This window comes from Drosophila pseudoobscura, chromosome 4 (genome assembly GCF_009870125.1).
Source record: "Drosophila pseudoobscura strain MV-25-SWS-2005 chromosome 4, UCI_Dpse_MV25, whole genome shotgun sequence".
NCBI lineage: Eukaryota > Metazoa > Arthropoda > Insecta > Diptera > Drosophilidae > Drosophila > Drosophila pseudoobscura.
In genome coordinates, this window is record NC_046681.1 from 12240545 (window position 1) to 12258873 (window position 18329).

The following is an 18329-nucleotide window of genomic DNA, read 5'->3' on the forward strand; positions in this document are numbered from 1 at the left end:
TTATCGATTTTAGATTAATTCAAGATTATTGACCGAGCAGAACTACCTTTTTTGTTTGACTTATTTCGCTAAAACCTCTTTTTACGCAAAATTCAATAAAAGCAAGTATTAAGAATACACCAGTTAAATAGAAAATTGATTCATCAATCGTATTAAATTATGTGGGCATGGCTAAATGTTCGGTATAGCTAGTAATACTCCACGGAATATACAAAATTAAGCAATATGGTTTCCAATCCTTGACGGAGAACGATTAACCCATTGTAAGCCAAGGGGGTATTTTAATATTCCAACGAAAATAATAAAAATGAAATCATTTTAGCGCAGTTCAGGTGAAAGATATCGTGGTGTTTTTGAAGTTCAGAGGTAAGATGGCATGGATCTATAAGAAGAATTTACAATCAGTAATATTTGCCGCCATTTACCTCAAGTCGTTGAACTGTTTAAATAGAGGGGGGTTAAGTGGGCTAAGTTCGATTTCTTATCGATATACTTCACCGTCAAGTCGAAATTAACAAATTCCTGCTTTTTTTTATATAAAATAGCAAATTAATCAATTTTGTGCGTGCCAGGTGTGTCAGAGAGGAGTCGACTGCCAGGTAAAATACTCCCCTCACCGTCGGGCAGCGCGGTGACTGTTCTGGCAAAGCTTTTGTGTGCCAATTTCATCATTAACAATTTCGTCATTGCACACGTGTCTGCTAATTTGTGATAGTCCTTCGGGGACGGAGAGAGGCGAGTACCCAAGCATCTCCAGCTTTGTGGTTATTCCCATTGTCCACATTGGACGGGGACAAAAAAAAAATATATATATTTTGAGCAAGAAAAAACGCGTGAGCGCTGTAGTGGCGATGGATGCCAACAGCAACGGCAACGACGGCGGCAGCAACAACAACTATGTGAGTTTCAATCAGTTCATCATGCAGCACAATCTGGCAGCCAACGCAGGCAGCGCATTACCTTACCATCTCCTGGCTAACAACGCGAATTACACCGTCGGTGGGGGCGGTGGCGCCTTTGGATTAACGCCGTCCTCTTCGGGGAGCACCGCCGCCGGTGGCGACGTTTCAAATAGCTTTGGAAATGTGAGTGCCCTGCTGCGCATCATCCTCCCCTATTTTTTATTGTAATCCGGCTATTCTCTCTCACTATTAGTTCTATCAGCAGCCGTCGGCCGCATTCCCGTCATATCAAAATGGCGATGGTGTCGCCGCTAGCTCGGCGGCATTCAGTAACAGCTACGCGGTTGGAAACATGAACATGGGCGCCTTCTCCAATGTGTACACGCCTTTTGGCAACAATCCGTTTGATTTTAGCGCCTCTAAGCTGCAGGCATCAGCACCAGAATTTGTGCCTAACATGATGAAGCTGACTCTGGAGGAGTCGTCTGGCCTAACGAACGGCAACAGCACTGCCAGCTTTGAAACTGCCATGAGCGAGGGAGTCCAGGCAGCAATACAGCGTCCAGATCTACATGGAGCCGCCGACAATCGAGGAAACGCCTCAGGGGGCGGTCCAAAGCCAAGATCTAATCACAACTATGCCTTGCCCACCGAACGAGATCGTGACAGAGAACGGGATCGCGACAGAGAGAGGGAACGCGATCGCGATCGAGATCGAGATCGAGAGAGAGACTTTCGGTCTGGCGGCACTCGTCAGCAGCGTCGCGGTGACTATCGCGATGATCGCGAAGAGCGTCGCGAGGATCGATACGACCGCAATGATCGTAACGAACGCAAGAAGCCACAGAAGCAACAGCGCTATGACAATCATCGCAGCAATAAGCGGCGCGACGACTGGAATCGCAATCGGGATCGCATCAACGGGTTTCCGAGAGCCGCCGATGACCTAGACACGAGCAATGAAAGCGCTCATCCCTCGCCCGAGAAGCAGCAGCTACAGCAGCAACAGATCTCGCCACGCCGTGCCCCACCGCCGCCAGAAAACGAGAAGCTCTCGCAGAGAGAGAAACTGATCCGAGACATCGAACAGAGGCGATTGGAGTGCCTCGTCTGTGTGGAGACCATCAAGTCACACCATTCGACGTGGTCGTGCCAGAACTGCTACCACGTGATCCATCTGAAGTGCACCATCACCTGGGCGAGTAGCTCCAAGTCGGATGTGGGCTGGCGCTGTCCCGCCTGCCAGAATGTGTTGCAGGATCTGCCACGGGAGTATCTGTGCTTTTGCGGCAAGCTCAAGAATCCGACAGTGTCCCGCAACGAGTTGGCCCACAGCTGCGGGGAGGTTTGCTGCCGCATCGAAGGATGCAGCCATGCGTGCACGCTGCTCTGCCATCCCGGACCCTGTCCGCCGTGCCAGGCGAATGTCGTGAGAAGCTGCGGATGCGGCAGAAGCTCCCAGACGATGCAGTGCGCCATGAAGGAGGAGCTCAAGTGCGGCGAGATTTGCGACAAGGTATTGAACTGCGGTGAGCATCACTGCAAGGAGGAGTGTCACTCGGGCAAGTGCGCCGCCTGCCCGGAGCAAGTGGAGCAGCACTGCCACTGCGGCAAGCAGGATCGGCAGGTGCCATGCACGCGCGAGAGCCTCGACAAGCGCAACTATTCGTGCAAGGAGAGCTGCGGACAGCCCCTGCCCTGCGGCAATCACAAGTGCAAGGATTCTTGTCACGCCGGAAACTGCAGGTGAGATTGTATGAGTAGAGTATCTAAGTGAGAGTATCTAAAATGTTGTATTTTCTAGACCCTGTAAACTGAGCCCCGAGCAGATAACCAGCTGCCCCTGCGGCAAGATGCCCGTGCCGGCAGCTCAGCGCTCGAGCTGCCTGGATGCCATACCCACCTGCGAGGGTATCTGCTCGCGTACGCTGCGCTGTGGCAAGCCAGCCCATCCGCATCAGTGTGGCAGCAAGTGCCATCTGGGGCAGTGCCCGCCGTGTCAGAAGCAGACGGCTGTGAAGTGCCGATGCGGCCACATGGACCAGATGATCAAGTGTCGCCAGCTGTCCACCCGGGCCGACGATGCCCGCTGCAAGAAGCGCTGCATCAAGAAGCGGAGCTGTGGCAAGCACAAGTGCAATGCCGAGTGCTGCATAGACATCGATCACGCCTGTCCGCTGCCGTGCAATCGTACCCTGAGCTGTGGCAAGCACAAGTGTGACCAGCCCTGTCATCGCGGGAATTGTCCTCCCTGCTACCGCAGCAGCTTCGAGGAGCTCTTCTGCGAGTGTGGAGCCGAGGTCATCTATCCGCCGGTGCCCTGCGGCACGAAGAAACCGCTGTGCAAGCGTCCGTGCTCGCGCCAGCATCCGTGCGATCATTCACCGCAGCACAATTGCCATTCGGCGGCCACCTGCCCGCCCTGCATGATGTTCACGACGAAGTGGTGCCACGGCAATCACGAACAACGCAAAACCATTCCCTGCTCCCAGGAGAGCTTCAGCTGTGGCCTGTCCTGTGGCAAGCCCCTCCCATGTGGCCGTCACAAATGCATCAAGCCCTGTCACGAGGGGCCCTGTCAATCATCACCAAGCGACATCTGCCGCCAGAGCTGCACCAAACCGCGCACGCTCTGCGGCCACAAGTGTGCGTCTGCCTGCCACGAGGGAGCATGCCCCGAGACACCATGCAAGGAGCTGGTGGATGTGCAGTGCGAGTGCGGCAACCGGAAGCTAAGTCGCAGCTGCCAGGAGCTGGCTCGCGAGCACAGTCGCATCGCCACCGCCCAGCTGGCCTCCTCAATGGCCGAGATGTCGCGCGGCAACTACATGGAACTCAGTGAGATCCTGGCACCGGCCAAGGTCAACAAGTCGAACAGAACGTGAGTATGATCCGTATTTCTGGGGGGAACTACCAGTCACCAAATAAACCTTTCCTTCTTACAGACTGGACTGCAACGACGAGTGTCGTGTGTTGGAACGGAATCGCCGTTTGGCACAGGCCCTACAATCGCGCAATCCGGATACGCAGCAGAAATCTCTAACCAAATATTCAGAGTTTTTGCGTGGTTTTGCCAAACGGAATCAGGCGCTGACCAAGAGCGTGTACGAGACGTTGACAGATCTGGTGAAGCTTGCCAAGGAGAGCAAGCAGCGGTCGCGCAGTCACTCTTTCCCAACGATGAACCGGGAGAAGAGGCAGATGGTGCACGAATTGTGCGAGATCTTCGGCATTGAGTCGGTGTCGTATGACAAGGAACCGAATCGCAATGTGGTGGCCACGGCACACAAGGAAAGGGTGCGTACACAACAACCGAATTGTGATGTTCAATTAATCCAATAATCATTATTGTATTATTCTTTCAGTGCTGGCTGCCTGCCACTAGCATTATGGAGGTGTTGGCCCGTGAGTCTGGACAGCGTCGCGTCCCCGTGCCCAGCAACAATGCTTGGGGCCTGAAAAAGTAGCTCTGAATCGGTATCAGGAATCAGGAATAGTTGTGCACTTATACACATTACATTAATCGTTGGCGCTGGATATTATATTATATTGGAATTGGAAAGTGAGTTATTGCATGGATACAGGAGGATGGAAGAAGGAAGCGCTACGAAGACAATACACAACAACCCTTAACTGGAGGATATCCTTTTTCATGAAATATTTTGTATAATGTAAAGCGAGTTAGTTGAACCGTAGCGAAACGCACCGTCTGTTGGAACACTGAATAGAGGAGATATGGACCCCCACGATACGACGATAATTGAAGAGTTGAAAATGCTGTTAACCAACCTGTTGTACGATGAATTTATTTGAAAATGAAAAGAACCTTCTGGCCGCGTTGCTTGATATAAAGAATAACAGATCACAAATGGATAAGAAGGCAAAAACGAAGGTGTTTTAACTACTACTTACACAAATGATATGCGGTTCTAATGAAGAAATACTGGGCGCTACCAAAAACACATCTATACAGAATAATTGGGAATCCGAGATCCATTCCACTGAAAACACTCGAAAACGGCCCGAAAAATCTTAAAATTTGTAAACCGTGTCATACCAATCAGCATTCGACAGTCACCAAGAAAGACTGCTTTCAAATTTGGAAATTTAAAGCAGTGCAAACATTTTCCAAAGCTACCAGAGTACCAGAAAAATGTTGTCACATAACAGACAGCTTCTGTCAGACAATACGGTTCTTTTTTTTGAAAATATTGAATTCCAATTAGATTCCACAAGAAAAGACCTGATATACAATAACTTTTGTGATACAACAAATGTACATTCAATATTTAACCACCAAGGATAAAAAATAACACACCCAACACTGACCAATGAAATAGTAAAAACCTCAAGTAGAGAGTAAGTCTTGAGGAGGTTCTTAATTATCCATTAGTTTAATTAAAGTTGGATGAAAAGAAGTGAAAGATGCACGAGGATGTGTACACCTGCCGTAGTTGTGGCAACTAGAAAAGGCCCTGCCACAGCAACTCCGATGGCGATGGGCACTCGCTTCTAATTTGTTGCCATTGCCGTTGCCATTTTCACGAAAAACAATAAGCGGCGCCTTGGGAATAATGCCAAAATAAAGATGAAATGTTACGACAAGTCAAAGTGGAGCTGGAGAGGAGGTGTAAGATGAACGCACTCACGCATACCGGAATGGACCAGGATACGTCTGGAATGGAACAGAACAGAACAGGCAAGTCGTGTATGAATATAGACCTGAGATAATGAGCTGCCTATAAGCGGAATGACTGCCAACGTCGTCAGAGACCTCTCCACCCATCGTCTCCCACCCCTAGCCCTATCCCTGATCCTGATCCCACTTCTCTTGCTGCCAACCCACACCCCCCCTCTGGCTCTTAAGATGTGTGCGTAATTTGAATTTAGTCTGCCGAGGAGTTTATTAACAAATACAAAGAAATCCGGGAGGGGGCTGGGGGCCGAGGCTCACACCGGAATGAAGACAAGAAAAAAGGCCCAGAACAAGACGTAGGCCAAAGCCGAAGCTGGCTCTTACACAGAGGTTCAGAATGGGTTGGGGGGGTGGTAATAATTCCACAGAGATTAAATTGTGGTTGGCATCCTTGGGCCGGGGGTTTTGGTCGGGGGTTTGGGTATAGCTCGCGCGAGATTGAAGGAAAAGAGTTCATTTTGGGTCAATTGTAGCAACTGCATGTGTGGGTGTGTCTGTTACTGGGAGGGAAGTCGGGGAGCTGGCAGAGCGGGGGAGCTCTGGGCTTATAAAATGTGTGTAATTTTAATTATATGTTATGGCAGGATACTCGTACTCGTATACGTACAAAAAAGCCGAATATCAAATATGTATACGCCTCTTAAATGATACGATGCTCGGTGCTCATCAACATTTCAGAAATTGCGGAAGTAATATGGAAATTTATTTTAATTTTCATCTGAACGAAAGAGCATTTGATATTTCTTTTTCCTGATGTTCTGCCAAATTTTGTTTGTTAGTTCCTGGAAGGAAATAATAAAATTTGAAGAGGATTGTGTGAACATTTCAGTTTCATATATTTCTCAGAATCATTAAACTTGAAGGAGGCTTTAAGAGTTTTCCCGGCTTGATCAGAGTCCTATTTTTTTCTTTTGGGACTTGTTTGATAAGTAGCTTGCGTTTGTGGCTCTAGCATCCTTCCAGATATGTATTTTCATATTTTTCCACATCCTGATACGAGTATGCACAATTTGTTAAAGCCTAGACCATAATTCAGTTGAACAACTGGGACATTTTTCGGAATAAAATGAATTCCTTTTGGCATTTTCGGTCCACATTTTCGCGCACTTCCATTTCAACTTTGGCATTTCCTGCAGTACAACAACTAGCACTAGGGTAGAAAACAAACACACAAAAAAATGGTAACTTGACAAACATTTGATGCTCATTTGTGACATTTGGCCAGCCACAGAAGCAGAGGCAGAAGCTGAGGCTGAGGCACAGGGGCAGTAGGGACGAGTGGGAAATACAGATATACTCGTACATATAACATATGCAGTGGCAGGTAATATGAAAGCTGTCCCTTAAAATATTCATTAAGTCTGAGTGCAGTGGCTGAAATTATGCCTGCGTGTGGACCAGTCCGCACCTCGGCGCCGGCAGCTCCCCCTCCCTTCTGGGCGCTCTGTAAGCACGTGACCCGGCCAAAAGGAGGCGACCACAGAAATGTGAGGCGCCAGAAAAGGCACAGAGGGCAGAGGGCAGAGGGAAAGATGGGATGAAATGAGATGAGGGAATGGAGACCCGGCGAGGAGTCGCTTTCAATTTGCGCATTTTGGCATTTTTAAAAATGCATTAAAGGAGCCAAGCCGCCAGCCCCGCGCACAAATAACGTGCCCAAAAAGATCTGTAGACAGACAGTCCGCTGGAGCAGGACTAAGAAGAGAAAAAGTTGCGATGAAAGCGCGAAAATTACTTCCTAAATAGCCGCCTGACTGCCTGCCAAGACGCGACGTCTCAGGGAGCCTCAGGGAGGAGGAGGACGAGGAGGAGCGGCAGCGGCGGAGGCAAGAGCTGTGGCTGGAAGGAAAGACTAAGGCAGAGTAAAGCCTAGCCGAGACGACGACCATGTCCTGGGCTCAATAAAAGGAGACACAAACACACTTCAGGACAAACTCTCTCGCAGACAGACAGACACTGACACACACACACACATCCACGACGACAGGGGGGCTGGGGGGTAATGGGGTAATACGGGTACGAGTATATATAGAGGACGACAGACAGGGGACAGGAAGAAAAGAGGGTCACAGGAGACAGGGTCGCAGTCGAATTCAAATTGCAAATTCGCCGCAGATTTTTTATGCACTTTTCCCTAGCCAAAATTAAGCCAAGCCAAGCGAACGCTGCGCCGGAACGAGCTCCAGACGAGTATCAGGACCACCAGGACCAGGACCTAGAAGCAGGACCACAACCAGGACGAGGACGGGGACGAGGACGACATTGCTGACGTTTTGACAGCAAAATAAAAAAGAAGAAATAGACTGCAACAGGAACGAGAGAGGCAGTGGCAGGGGCAGAGGCACTGCCAGAGGTAGAGCCTGAGGAAGGAGGCTCAACTGAATGCAAATATTATCGTACTCGTATCTGTATGGCAAGAGCCAGGCTAGAAATGTCGGCAGGATGAGGCGTGGCAGGGAATGCAACGAATGCGACGACGTACCCCCGGTCTTGCTGTAAGACCTTTTCAAAAGAGCGAAAAGGTGACAAACTAGTCGCTACAGGGGACGGAGGGGGGAGACGGTGTGGCAGTAGTACTAGGGAAATGCAGGCAAATGGTAGGGATATACCCTATTCCTCACTCTGCCACCCAACTAAATGCATTTCGGTTTTTATTCATATTTTATTCAAATGTGGCAACCAAAATGGCACAAACACTGCGCAGTTATTTATGTAATTCGTTTTTTCTTTTCTTTGCCTCCCCCCATCCATTCCCACCATTCCTTGTTGCATACTCGTAGATACGCCAGGGATGCAATGAGGCAACTCTTGGAAATGAACCAAAAACGATGCACGTAAATTTTGGGCGAGGAAAATGGGAGGCTATTTGGGTGCAACCCAAAGGTTTTCTTGATAGCTTTTGAAATAGTTTTGGAGTTAAGAAACTATAAAAAAAGTACACTAATTCCCTAGTGATAGCCAAACGATTAAATAGAAAAGAATTTGTTGCGAATATTGTCTGTAAATTCAAAGAAAATGGAGTTTATGACGCGTTAGAATCAGTCTTCTCAGCAAGTAACTCATTCCAGGACTATGCGATCCAAATCAAATACAAGTCAGTCTCAGAATCATTTCCAGAGTTTATTTAACAGAACTAGTTCCACAGTACCATCTCACAGCCAGCCCTCAAAGAAGGAAACCCACTTTGAACCCACTAATTGACAACATTGCACTGAGTAAAAGCCATTATGCCCCGAATAAATAAGCAAACTACGAATCTATTATTGTAGAGGGAACGGCACCAGCTACATAGTTCCACAATTGCCAGATTGCACTTGGTTATTTATTTATGATTTGATCATTTTAGCCAGGCAACCAGCATGGCAGGAAGAATTTTAGAATTCTCATTGTCCAAGTCGAGGGGCTGCTGAGCGGGGCTGCCTATAAATAAAGCCACGAGACATCAGCTTTCCATGAATTGCATTTTCGCTGGCTTCCTCCGTCTGCTTCCTTTTCTGTTTATGCCAATCCCCCATCCCTTGGCCCACCCCCTCCTTGGCCTTTTCGTACCCTTCAAGAGGGTGTTATGGTTATTTCTAGCATCTTTGAATCTTTAATGTATTTATTTTCATCATCGTAGAAGGTAAAGCAGGAGGAGGTAAACACCTTACAGATCTGATTACGATATTATATACATAGCTTCTGAAGAAACGATCTGCCAAAACATAAACTATTAATTCTGAAGATATCGTATGAATGTTTATGCATTTCCTTCCAAGTTCTACCAGAACTGGATCCCCACTTTTACTACTTTTACCCTACTTTTATGTAGTACCTCCTATAGAATCATTCGATCTACCAGAGTATTAAATTCTTCTGCTAGCAAATCCACTCTTCCGCTCTGGATGCCATTCCTCCTGCCACCGCCTCCGCCTTGGCCTTTTTGCCATAAACTTGTCATCATTTTAATATTGGCAGCTTATAAAGCCACGCTGGAAGAGTCAGCAGAGTTGTGGATGGGAGCGAGGGGGAGGCGGATAAGGGCGAACCTGGACTCTGGACCTGGGAGCTGAATGGAACCGAGTGGAACGGAACGGAGCGGAGCGTATGCGGATGGGGATGGGGGTGGACGGGAGGGGGGGAGCGCCGACCCAAAGCCAATGTCAGGCCAAGTCAAGACAAGCCAACTCAGCAACGGATTATCTGCGACAGCAGCATGGAAAGCGTTGACGTGCCGCAGAGATTGGGTGGAGACGGGTCTACAGGGTTAGAGGGCTAGGGGTGGCCAGGGGGGGCGGTGGCAGGTCTAGCTAGTTTGTGTGTTGCAAAAATTTACTGTAAAATACAATTTCCCGTTTTTATAGCTCATTTCCAACAACATTTGCTTAGCAGCCGCCACGTCGCCGTCGCCAGCGTCGCGCCACCGTCTATGGGAAAACAATTTTTATTGCATTTTCGCTGGCAATGAGTGGCGAAAGAGCGTGAGAGATGGTGGAGGGGAGGAAGAGATTTCCTAGAGCAGGATGGGTATATTGTGTGAAAGAAAGAGATAAAGTGATGAGGGAGAAAAGAGATGAATGGCGACTGTCGAATGGTTTGCCGTGCTGAACGGTGGACGGTGTGGGAGTAAGTAAATATTACTTCTTGTTCTTCACTTTTTCTTTTCACTTCCTCTTCACTTCCATTCTGTCTCTTGCTCTGCCCTGCCCTGCCCTCCCTCTCTCTCTCTTCCTTTTTTTTTTAAACACTTGGCATTAAGTGCAACAGCTGGCCGTGGGGGTAGAGGGGGTGGCAGAGGGGCAGGGCGACAGGGCAGCAACCGGGAAACGGTTTCCAGTCAGCCAACGTTTCCTGCGTTAGTTGTGCGCTCAAGATTCAATTATAATGCAATAAAGCGCGAATCAGAGCTACAATAAAAATAACAAGAATGAGATGCACCAACGGAGGGACACACACACACACACACACAGATGCACCCATACACCAATACACTGATGGCGCCAGACAGATGCATCTGTGTGGGAAATAGTAAAGGGGGGATGGGACACACTCATATGCATGCCGATGCAATGGGGATGTTCCAGGGAATGCCCAGCGGGCATTAAGAGATTTTGCAGATTTTATTTTTTTACATTCTAGAATCTTTTAATTTCCAACAATATCTGATGTCAGAAGGGGTTGAAATACGTTTATATTATTGTCGTTACTAAAGATGGAAAATGCATCGATCACTGTAAAATTAATTTCAACAATATTCCATCATCACAAGGGATGTATAGATTTTACATATTTATGTATCAAATGTTTCTTAGTTATTAATGTTTTTTCTTTCAATACAATTTCAGGTGTTTCAAGACGAAAAGACGAAGATTTCCAAGGACTAGAGTGATGATTGCCTGTAAGTAGTCACATTTTATTAATGAACAATTTAAAAAACTTGTATAGCCCCTAAAAAAATTACCGAGACCTTCGCATAATTATTTAAAATTCCCAAAAATTATAATCTGTATTTTAAGGTCTACATTGGTGTACATTAATTAGAAAGGGATTTGATTTTCTTTGAACGCATATTTTAAACTTTCAAAGTATTCTGCTTTCTTTGAAAGAAGATCCCCAGAAATGTTTTGCTTTACGCTCAGAAGAGGAGAGACCATAGGTCTAATAATCGTTTCTTTGTATTTATAATCCCTTCCCGTTTTTCAAATAAATGGGGTTTTATATGGAAGCATTAATTTAGCTGCGGGGTTGAAAAATAACAAATTAATCAAAGGAACTTAAGGGTTTTTATATGAAAAATATCAGTTGTGGAAATTATAAAATGGTTTAAAAGATATATATTGTCTATAACGTTTTCCTGTAGAAAAAACTACCACCATCTTCAAATATATTTTCCAGATTGCACTTTGATCTTAAATTCTCAATCCAAACAAACGCAGTATATTTTCGAAAACTTTTTCTAAATTCCATTATGCCTCAATAGCAACTTAATTAAAACCCGAATCGAAAGTTTTCAAAGCCTGAAAACCCACTCACTGATGGATGGCATGAAAAAGAATGCGAAAGGAATTAAAACCCATTTCTGCGAGAGAGAAAATTGATAAAATGAAGACTTAAGCGATTTGTTTGGTTCGTGTGGGGAATCTCCAGCGAATCGCTTTTTTGGAACGTGCTTGGAATATCCAAAAAGGAAGAGCGAGGGAGAGGGAAACTACTACTCCTACTCCCACAACAGTGGCGATTCAGGGGATTTGGTGTGGGGGGGTAGGTAGGGGGCAGGGGACTCTGCTAAGTGCTTAAGTGTTCTAATGTTGCTCTCTTTCTCTTTCTCTTTTATTCCATTCAACCCCCACTCTAACCGACTCTCTCCCAGCATCACTCTATCCATCTATCTCTTTTGCCCCATTATTTTATCTCTCTCTCAGTCGCACCACCGAATATATATGTATATGTTCCGCCTCTTTCCGCCCGCCATCACTTGAGTTGCAATTTGCAAGGCGCGCCAGCTTTCCATATCCCTTTCCGGCACAGCTCCATCCATCTTTCCCATCCTCCATTTTTAATATAATTATTGTTGCTGTCTGGCGCTGAAAATTATGAAAATTATCAACTTGATGCTACATCACCCCAGAAAACAAAAAACAAAATAACAAAAAAAAACCCCATGTAGATGTAGATGGAAAATCCACGCAAATTTCCCACTAAAACAATCATCCGAAAGGAAGTCATTTGCATGGACGCGGTGTGGGACGCGGACCCAACAGAAATCACAAATATGTATGCAATGGTTTTGGCTTGGGGCACTTTAATTATCCAACATAAGAAGGAAGCAAATAAGCCAACAAAATGCAAAATAGCAGCCGAGCACAACACAAAATTCAATTAAAAATGGAATCCCCGGAAATTCCTTGTTGTAAGCGGGGACGGGCCGGGCCGGGCCCTCCCCTTCCGCCTACCCAGAAAAATGTCGAAAAGCCATATTGTCAAAAAAGGCAAATTGTTCAACTGCCACGAAGGTGGCAGGGAAAACATGTGGCCAATAAATTTTGGCCAAGGCCAGCCCTGAAACAACAAAGCAAAGGGCGAGAGAACGAGAGAAGGGAAAATGGAAAGCGGTGGAGTGGAGTGGAGGAGAGAAGAAAAATCTGCTGCTTTTGCTGCTCCCCCGTAATCCCAACTTAAGTATGTAAATTGCCGCACGTTCATTTTTTGATTTTCCAGCATGAAATCAGTATAATCTGTTTTGTAGGGGTCCGTGCTGACCAGCGGGGAAAAAGTCACCGCTGGCGAGGATTGGATTCTTCTACGGTGTCCTAGTGCCAGGCCTCCAGGACCCTCGCTGGCTGCTGTCCGGCTGCCCGGCTGCCCTGCCCAGGAGCGCTGATTAACGCACTCGAGCGCAATCTGCCTCACTTCACTTTTATGCAAACACAAAACAGAAATACGAGCATAAAGGCACAGAGCACAAAAATAAAATAGAGCCTCATGGCTCCTCTCCACCACCACCTGCACCTCCTCCTCCTCCTCCGACTGTCTCTGGCTGTCTGTCTGTCTTTCGGGCCTATCTTGATGGCAGCGTGGAAATGCTCCCGGTGAAAAACTCTCTCGTTCTGTGTTCTGTGTTTGACTGTCTGCCTTTTCATATTAAAGGTAATTTTCATATTTCTGCAAATGGCAGTCAGCCTCATCCTCAGCATCTCTCTCCATCTCTATCTCCATCTGCATCTCCATCTGTCGCATTCTTCTTCTACTTTGGCACACGGCAATTCAATCATTTAAATTCAAAAAATACACATAAATATATGTATATGTATATGTATAATAATTTATATATGCATGTAGTACCTGTACATAAAGAGGGGAAAGTAGAAAGGATAGCGGGGGGGAATATATTGCCGGCATAAGCCAACGACCGCCGCCATATCGTTTGAGTGCGGAAAGCGGAATAGTAGGTAGGAAGAGCATGAAAAGCTTATCGAACAGGTGATGAAATGGCTGATACTCTCGTTACTCCGCCATTCATTCCAGACAGTTGTATCTTTTGTCCTTGCGGTTCGCGGGTTCGTGGGTTCCCTGGACCAGCATCCCTTGCTCGGAACAACTGGGAAAAAGTGAAATTGTTGGCAGTTGAAGAGGAAATCGGTTTTAAATGAGGAAATGGGTTATGCCATGAGAGTGAATTGTAATCAGTGAATTCTTGTTCATATTGAAAGAATTCAGGCTTACATACTCGTACTCGTATGATTGATGTTTCTTTTGATGGATAATGTTTTTCCCTCCCCACTTTAAAATTTGATTTAAATTGAAGACTGAAGAGGCTGGCTATTTATAGAAATATAACTCAGAGAAATATGCTGTTTATTTTCCATAGCCATATACATATATTCCTAAGATACCATATCCGATTTACTTGTGTTTCATCTTAAAAACAAATGCATGATGGATATGCCACGCCCACGCCTGGAGACACCCCAATCAAAGACCCTGTCTGGCCTCAGCTAATCCCCATATTATTCCGATCAAATGGCGGCTTTGCATCATAATGTGGCCAACATGCTCTTAAAGTAATGCTACCCATCTCCCGCACTCAGGGCATACACCAATAATAAAAAAAAAAAAACGAGAAGAAAGCCAAGGCAACTAACAAAATCTTGTGCAGCAGAAAAAAGAGACAGAGGGTAGGGGAGGGGAGTGGAACAGAACTGAAAAAATGGAAATGTTTTTTAAGCTGAAGCAGCTCGAGAGCAGCGCAGCAAAAAATATTTATTACTTTCGCTCCGACTGGATATACGCTCCGACCGACTACGGCAGTAGGTGGTTGTGTGTGTGTCTGTGTGTGTCTGTGTATGTGTCTAGTGGGAGATTGTTTGCCCTCAAGGTGAAAATATGCTAAGTAACAAATAAAAGCAAGATCTCTATCAGAGCCTCCTCTCATGCCATCCTCCAGCTCTACTGCGGCTCGTGCCTGCCCCCATTGAGGCTGCAAATGTTGCAAACGAGTCGACGTCGAGTCTTTGGCTTTTTACATATTTTTGAGGTTTGCAGAACTAGCGGAAAGCGCATAGAGAGGCAGGGGATGTACCGGATACGGATAGGATAGGATAGCAGTGGGGTGGGCCATAAGGATGAGGGTTAGGGCGAGAAAGACGAACGGCCAAAGAAGAAAAAGCCGAAAGCAAAGCTTGTAAACAAATTAAGAGATTGCTTTTGGGCAGGCGACCGTCAAAAGCGTTGGGCTTGAAGGCCGAACAAATGGCCAGAACGGACAGAACGCAAGGGGGAGGATACGGCAAGGAGGCTCCTTTTTGGGGCGGGGTGGATGCCCAAGGTAAAGGCTGGGCGTAATGACGGCAGAGATGGAGGCGTTACAACTTTGCTAAAGATTCGAAAGGGGCGTTTCTAATCAAATCAGTTTGGCTGCATCCAATAAATTTTCCAAACTGGGAGCTGCAAAGGAAAAAAAAAGAAAAGAAAAAGATGGAAACTGGCAAAAATAAATGAAAACACTTTGCGGTTGAAGGAACGGCTTTTTGTGTGTTCGGAAATATTTGTTTACAAGTTTCGTTGATATTGCAATCGCTCAAAGGCGATGGCGCCCCAAGGCGGTATCTGTTCTGCCATTTATGAACCGCACTTTCATTTAGGATGCCTCCATAGTTGATGGTTTCCTTAGTTACTTTTGATCCCTGGCCCAAACTTGTGGTGAAAATCTCTGCTTTATATTTATTTATTCCTTTCCATTGAATGTCAATCTGGAGTTATTGCGGCTTTTGTTCTTTTTTTCTTATAATCTTGGATTTTATTGAATTTATTTGATATTTATTTATATCTTTAGCCACAAATTGATGAAATTTATTTTTGAAAACTGTTTGATTGAAACAAATTGAAATTTAAATGGAAATCTGCAGGAGGGTACTTTTAAGGAGGGTGTAATAAATTTGATTGGAAGTTCCAATAAAGGGATAAATTCTCGATCCAGGTGTAACATATATTAGAGCAAATAATCGTTAGAAAAACAAGTGCTTGTGAGAGAAAATGGTTTTTTGCCAAAGATATTCCAACCAAATGTCAAGAAGCTATAGTTTTGTATGACTTTTCATAGCCAAGACAAATAATATCAATCCCCCTAAGGACCCCTGAAACCCACACAAAAGAACACTAGTATAACTACTTCTAAATGAATGGAATTTTTCTAATTTGGATTGTGGCATTTGGATTGAAACTTGATTATTTCAAGTCACTCATTCACCCAGGCGCCCAAAAATCTGCTCCAATCAAGAATCTATCAAAAGTATAAGCCTTTGCCGCTTCAGGCGCCAGTCAATTGCTGGAATGAAATTACACAGAAAATGGATTTTGGGAAACAAAAATAACTATTTTGTGTGTACTCGTACATCGAATATTCATAACTTTTCCGGCAAGGAAATTCTAATTAAACGACTCTCGGAGCGACTGCCGAGCGACTGTGAGAGGCCTGCGACGGAGTCGAGCTCAGAGTTCAGAAGTTGGGCAAAGCGGGGCCGCACGCGGAATAGTTTTCTAATTAACTGTGAACTATGCGATGCGAACTGAGCAACGGAGCAACTGAGAACAGAGAGATAGAGAGAAACACAGAGAAATTGAGAAAGAGTAGCAGCAAACAGGAGGTGCTGCAGGTGCAGGTGCAGGTGCTGGGGCGGCTGGGAATGAAGACGCCGGTGAGATAAACCGTGAAATCTCATGAATTAACTGAGCCAACTTTTGACTCGAACGGAAAGCGAGAGAGAGAGAGCAGCAAAAGATAGAAAGAGCAGGCGAAAACTATTTGAAAAGAAAAGACAATTGCAGCAGCAGAGTCTCTCTCTCCCTCTCCCTCTCTCTCTCTCTCTCTGTGTCTCTGTCTCTTAGTCCGGAATTTGGTAAAGGTAAAGGGGGGGGGGGTACGGATACGGGGAATATGGATACTGAGTCTGGTTGGAGTCTAGAAATGGTTTTAGCCCAGGCGGAAAGCGAAACGTCGCCAGCAAACAGCGTCGAGCTTCGAGTGCGGGGCTTTCCCTTCATTGTTACCGCCATTGTACCGGAAATGCCGCACAAATGAGAAGTGGAAGGAAGTTGACAAGCCAGTGGGGGGCGGCGGAGGGGGGGGGGTGTGGGAAAGGAAAGCAATGGGGTGGCAGAAGGCAGGAGAGCCCCCTGCCAAGTGTGAAGGCAGTTGACTGCAGGGCAACAGAAACAGAAACAGCAGTAGCAACACCAACAGCAACGTGCAACAGAAACGTGCAACGTGCAAGGCGTCAACAACGAACCCCACTCGCCTCCGTACACATGACAGGTCGAAGGGGAGCTGGGACGGACCACGACGAGCGGATGCGGGTGCGGGTATGGGTAAGGGTACGGGTAAGGGTATGGGTGCCGGTGCCGGTGCTTGCCTGGTGGCACTGTGTTTGGGGGGTTAAATGCGCTCCCGTCACTGGGGTCACTCCTCTAATTAGCTGCAGTAATGGTGTGTCAACAGGGGAAGGAGTCCGGAAAGAGTGACACCAGAAGCGGCAGCAGCAGCAGCTGGGGGACAGCGTCAACTTGGGTCCCTAAGACAACAACCTCCAGTATAAACTAAACAGTTTCGTGTAACTCTCCCGTTGCTGCAACCAGAGACGAAGACGAAGACAGAGACCAGAATCAGAGTCAGATCCAGCAGCAGTGCCTGGTCACGTGGGACGACTCTGCTCTCAGCGCCATCAAACGGCGCTGAGAGTGCAGCCAAGTCTCTTAACCCATTTAGCCCCAGACAGGATAAGGGAAATCATTCAAATGTATAAGTTAAAATCTAGCACGGAAAGATTTGCACTTGTTTCCTTATCGAATTGTAAAGTAAATGTCTTTTGCAGGGATTTAAATGGCTGTGGGAGATGCTTTACTGGGATTGGATAGGTTCATATTTATTCTTGAATATGCAGCCGAACGATGCAAGCTAGTGAGCCGGGGGTTGGCCTACAATCGAGGCGAGTTTTAGTCGGTTTTTTATATACTTGCCCCTTAAGAGTATTCTTATTTATTTATTAGATTCAGCGGAAACTCCCTAGACTCCCCATAAATTTCTACCTGCCGCAACCTCTCAACTTTTGTTGGCATAAACTTTAAGAACCGCCTTAACCGCTTCATAACCGGCTTCAAATCTGACCCTAGGTATGAGGTATGCGGCATCAAAGATTCCGAGAGTCAACCGAGCAAAATCTGTGCCAAGCGCTCAGTGCTTAACGTTCAACGTCTTCCTCTTGGCCGCAAGCGACCGAATCTTGGCCCGATTCGAATTTGGTTGAGTTTTTTTTTCTTTTTCCTTTGCATGACACAAATAATTGGCGCATAATGAGCATAACTTAAAGCAAATTACGAGTTCCGAGCGTGTGCCGCTGAACGCCGAGTGGGCGGCGAGGGCGTGCCCTTGGGGATTGGGCGGGGTCTGGTTCCCGTTACCGTTCCCGTTCCTGGCTGCACCCTGGCCCTGTGGAATTTTCAAAGAAAACTTTAGAAAATATGTCGCGACGCTGGATCCTGCAGCTCTGTTTCATTTTCTCTCAGACCCTGCTTCTTGTTAAGCTCCGCCAACATTTTTCTTTAATTATTCAAAAGATAATTACACTAAAAAAATTTTTTGTCGCCAGGCAGAAAGAAGGCCAGTCCAATCCCAAGTAACAGGACAAAATCTATAGACTTGTTCTGCATCTTTGTTGCCGCTAGGGCAGGCGGGAGAGAGGGGGGGGATACGGGGGCAA

The 18329-nt window shown here is 46.4% G+C and overlaps 1 protein-coding gene across 1 annotated transcript; it reads left to right on the forward strand.

Annotated features, from left to right (window-relative positions):
• Window positions 1–445: 445 nt before the first annotated feature.
• stc (nuclear transcription factor, X-box binding stc) lies at window positions 446–4789 on the forward strand. Its single transcript, XM_001357311.4, has 5 exons — window positions 446–1085; window positions 1156–2648; window positions 2707–3783; window positions 3848–4199; window positions 4268–4789. Exons 1-5 carry the CDS (start codon window positions 852–854, stop codon window positions 4367–4369), a joined length of 3258 nt encoding a protein of 1085 aa, XP_001357347.2. The 5' UTR covers window positions 446–851; the 3' UTR covers window positions 4370–4789.
• Window positions 4790–18329: the final 13540 nt, after the last annotated feature.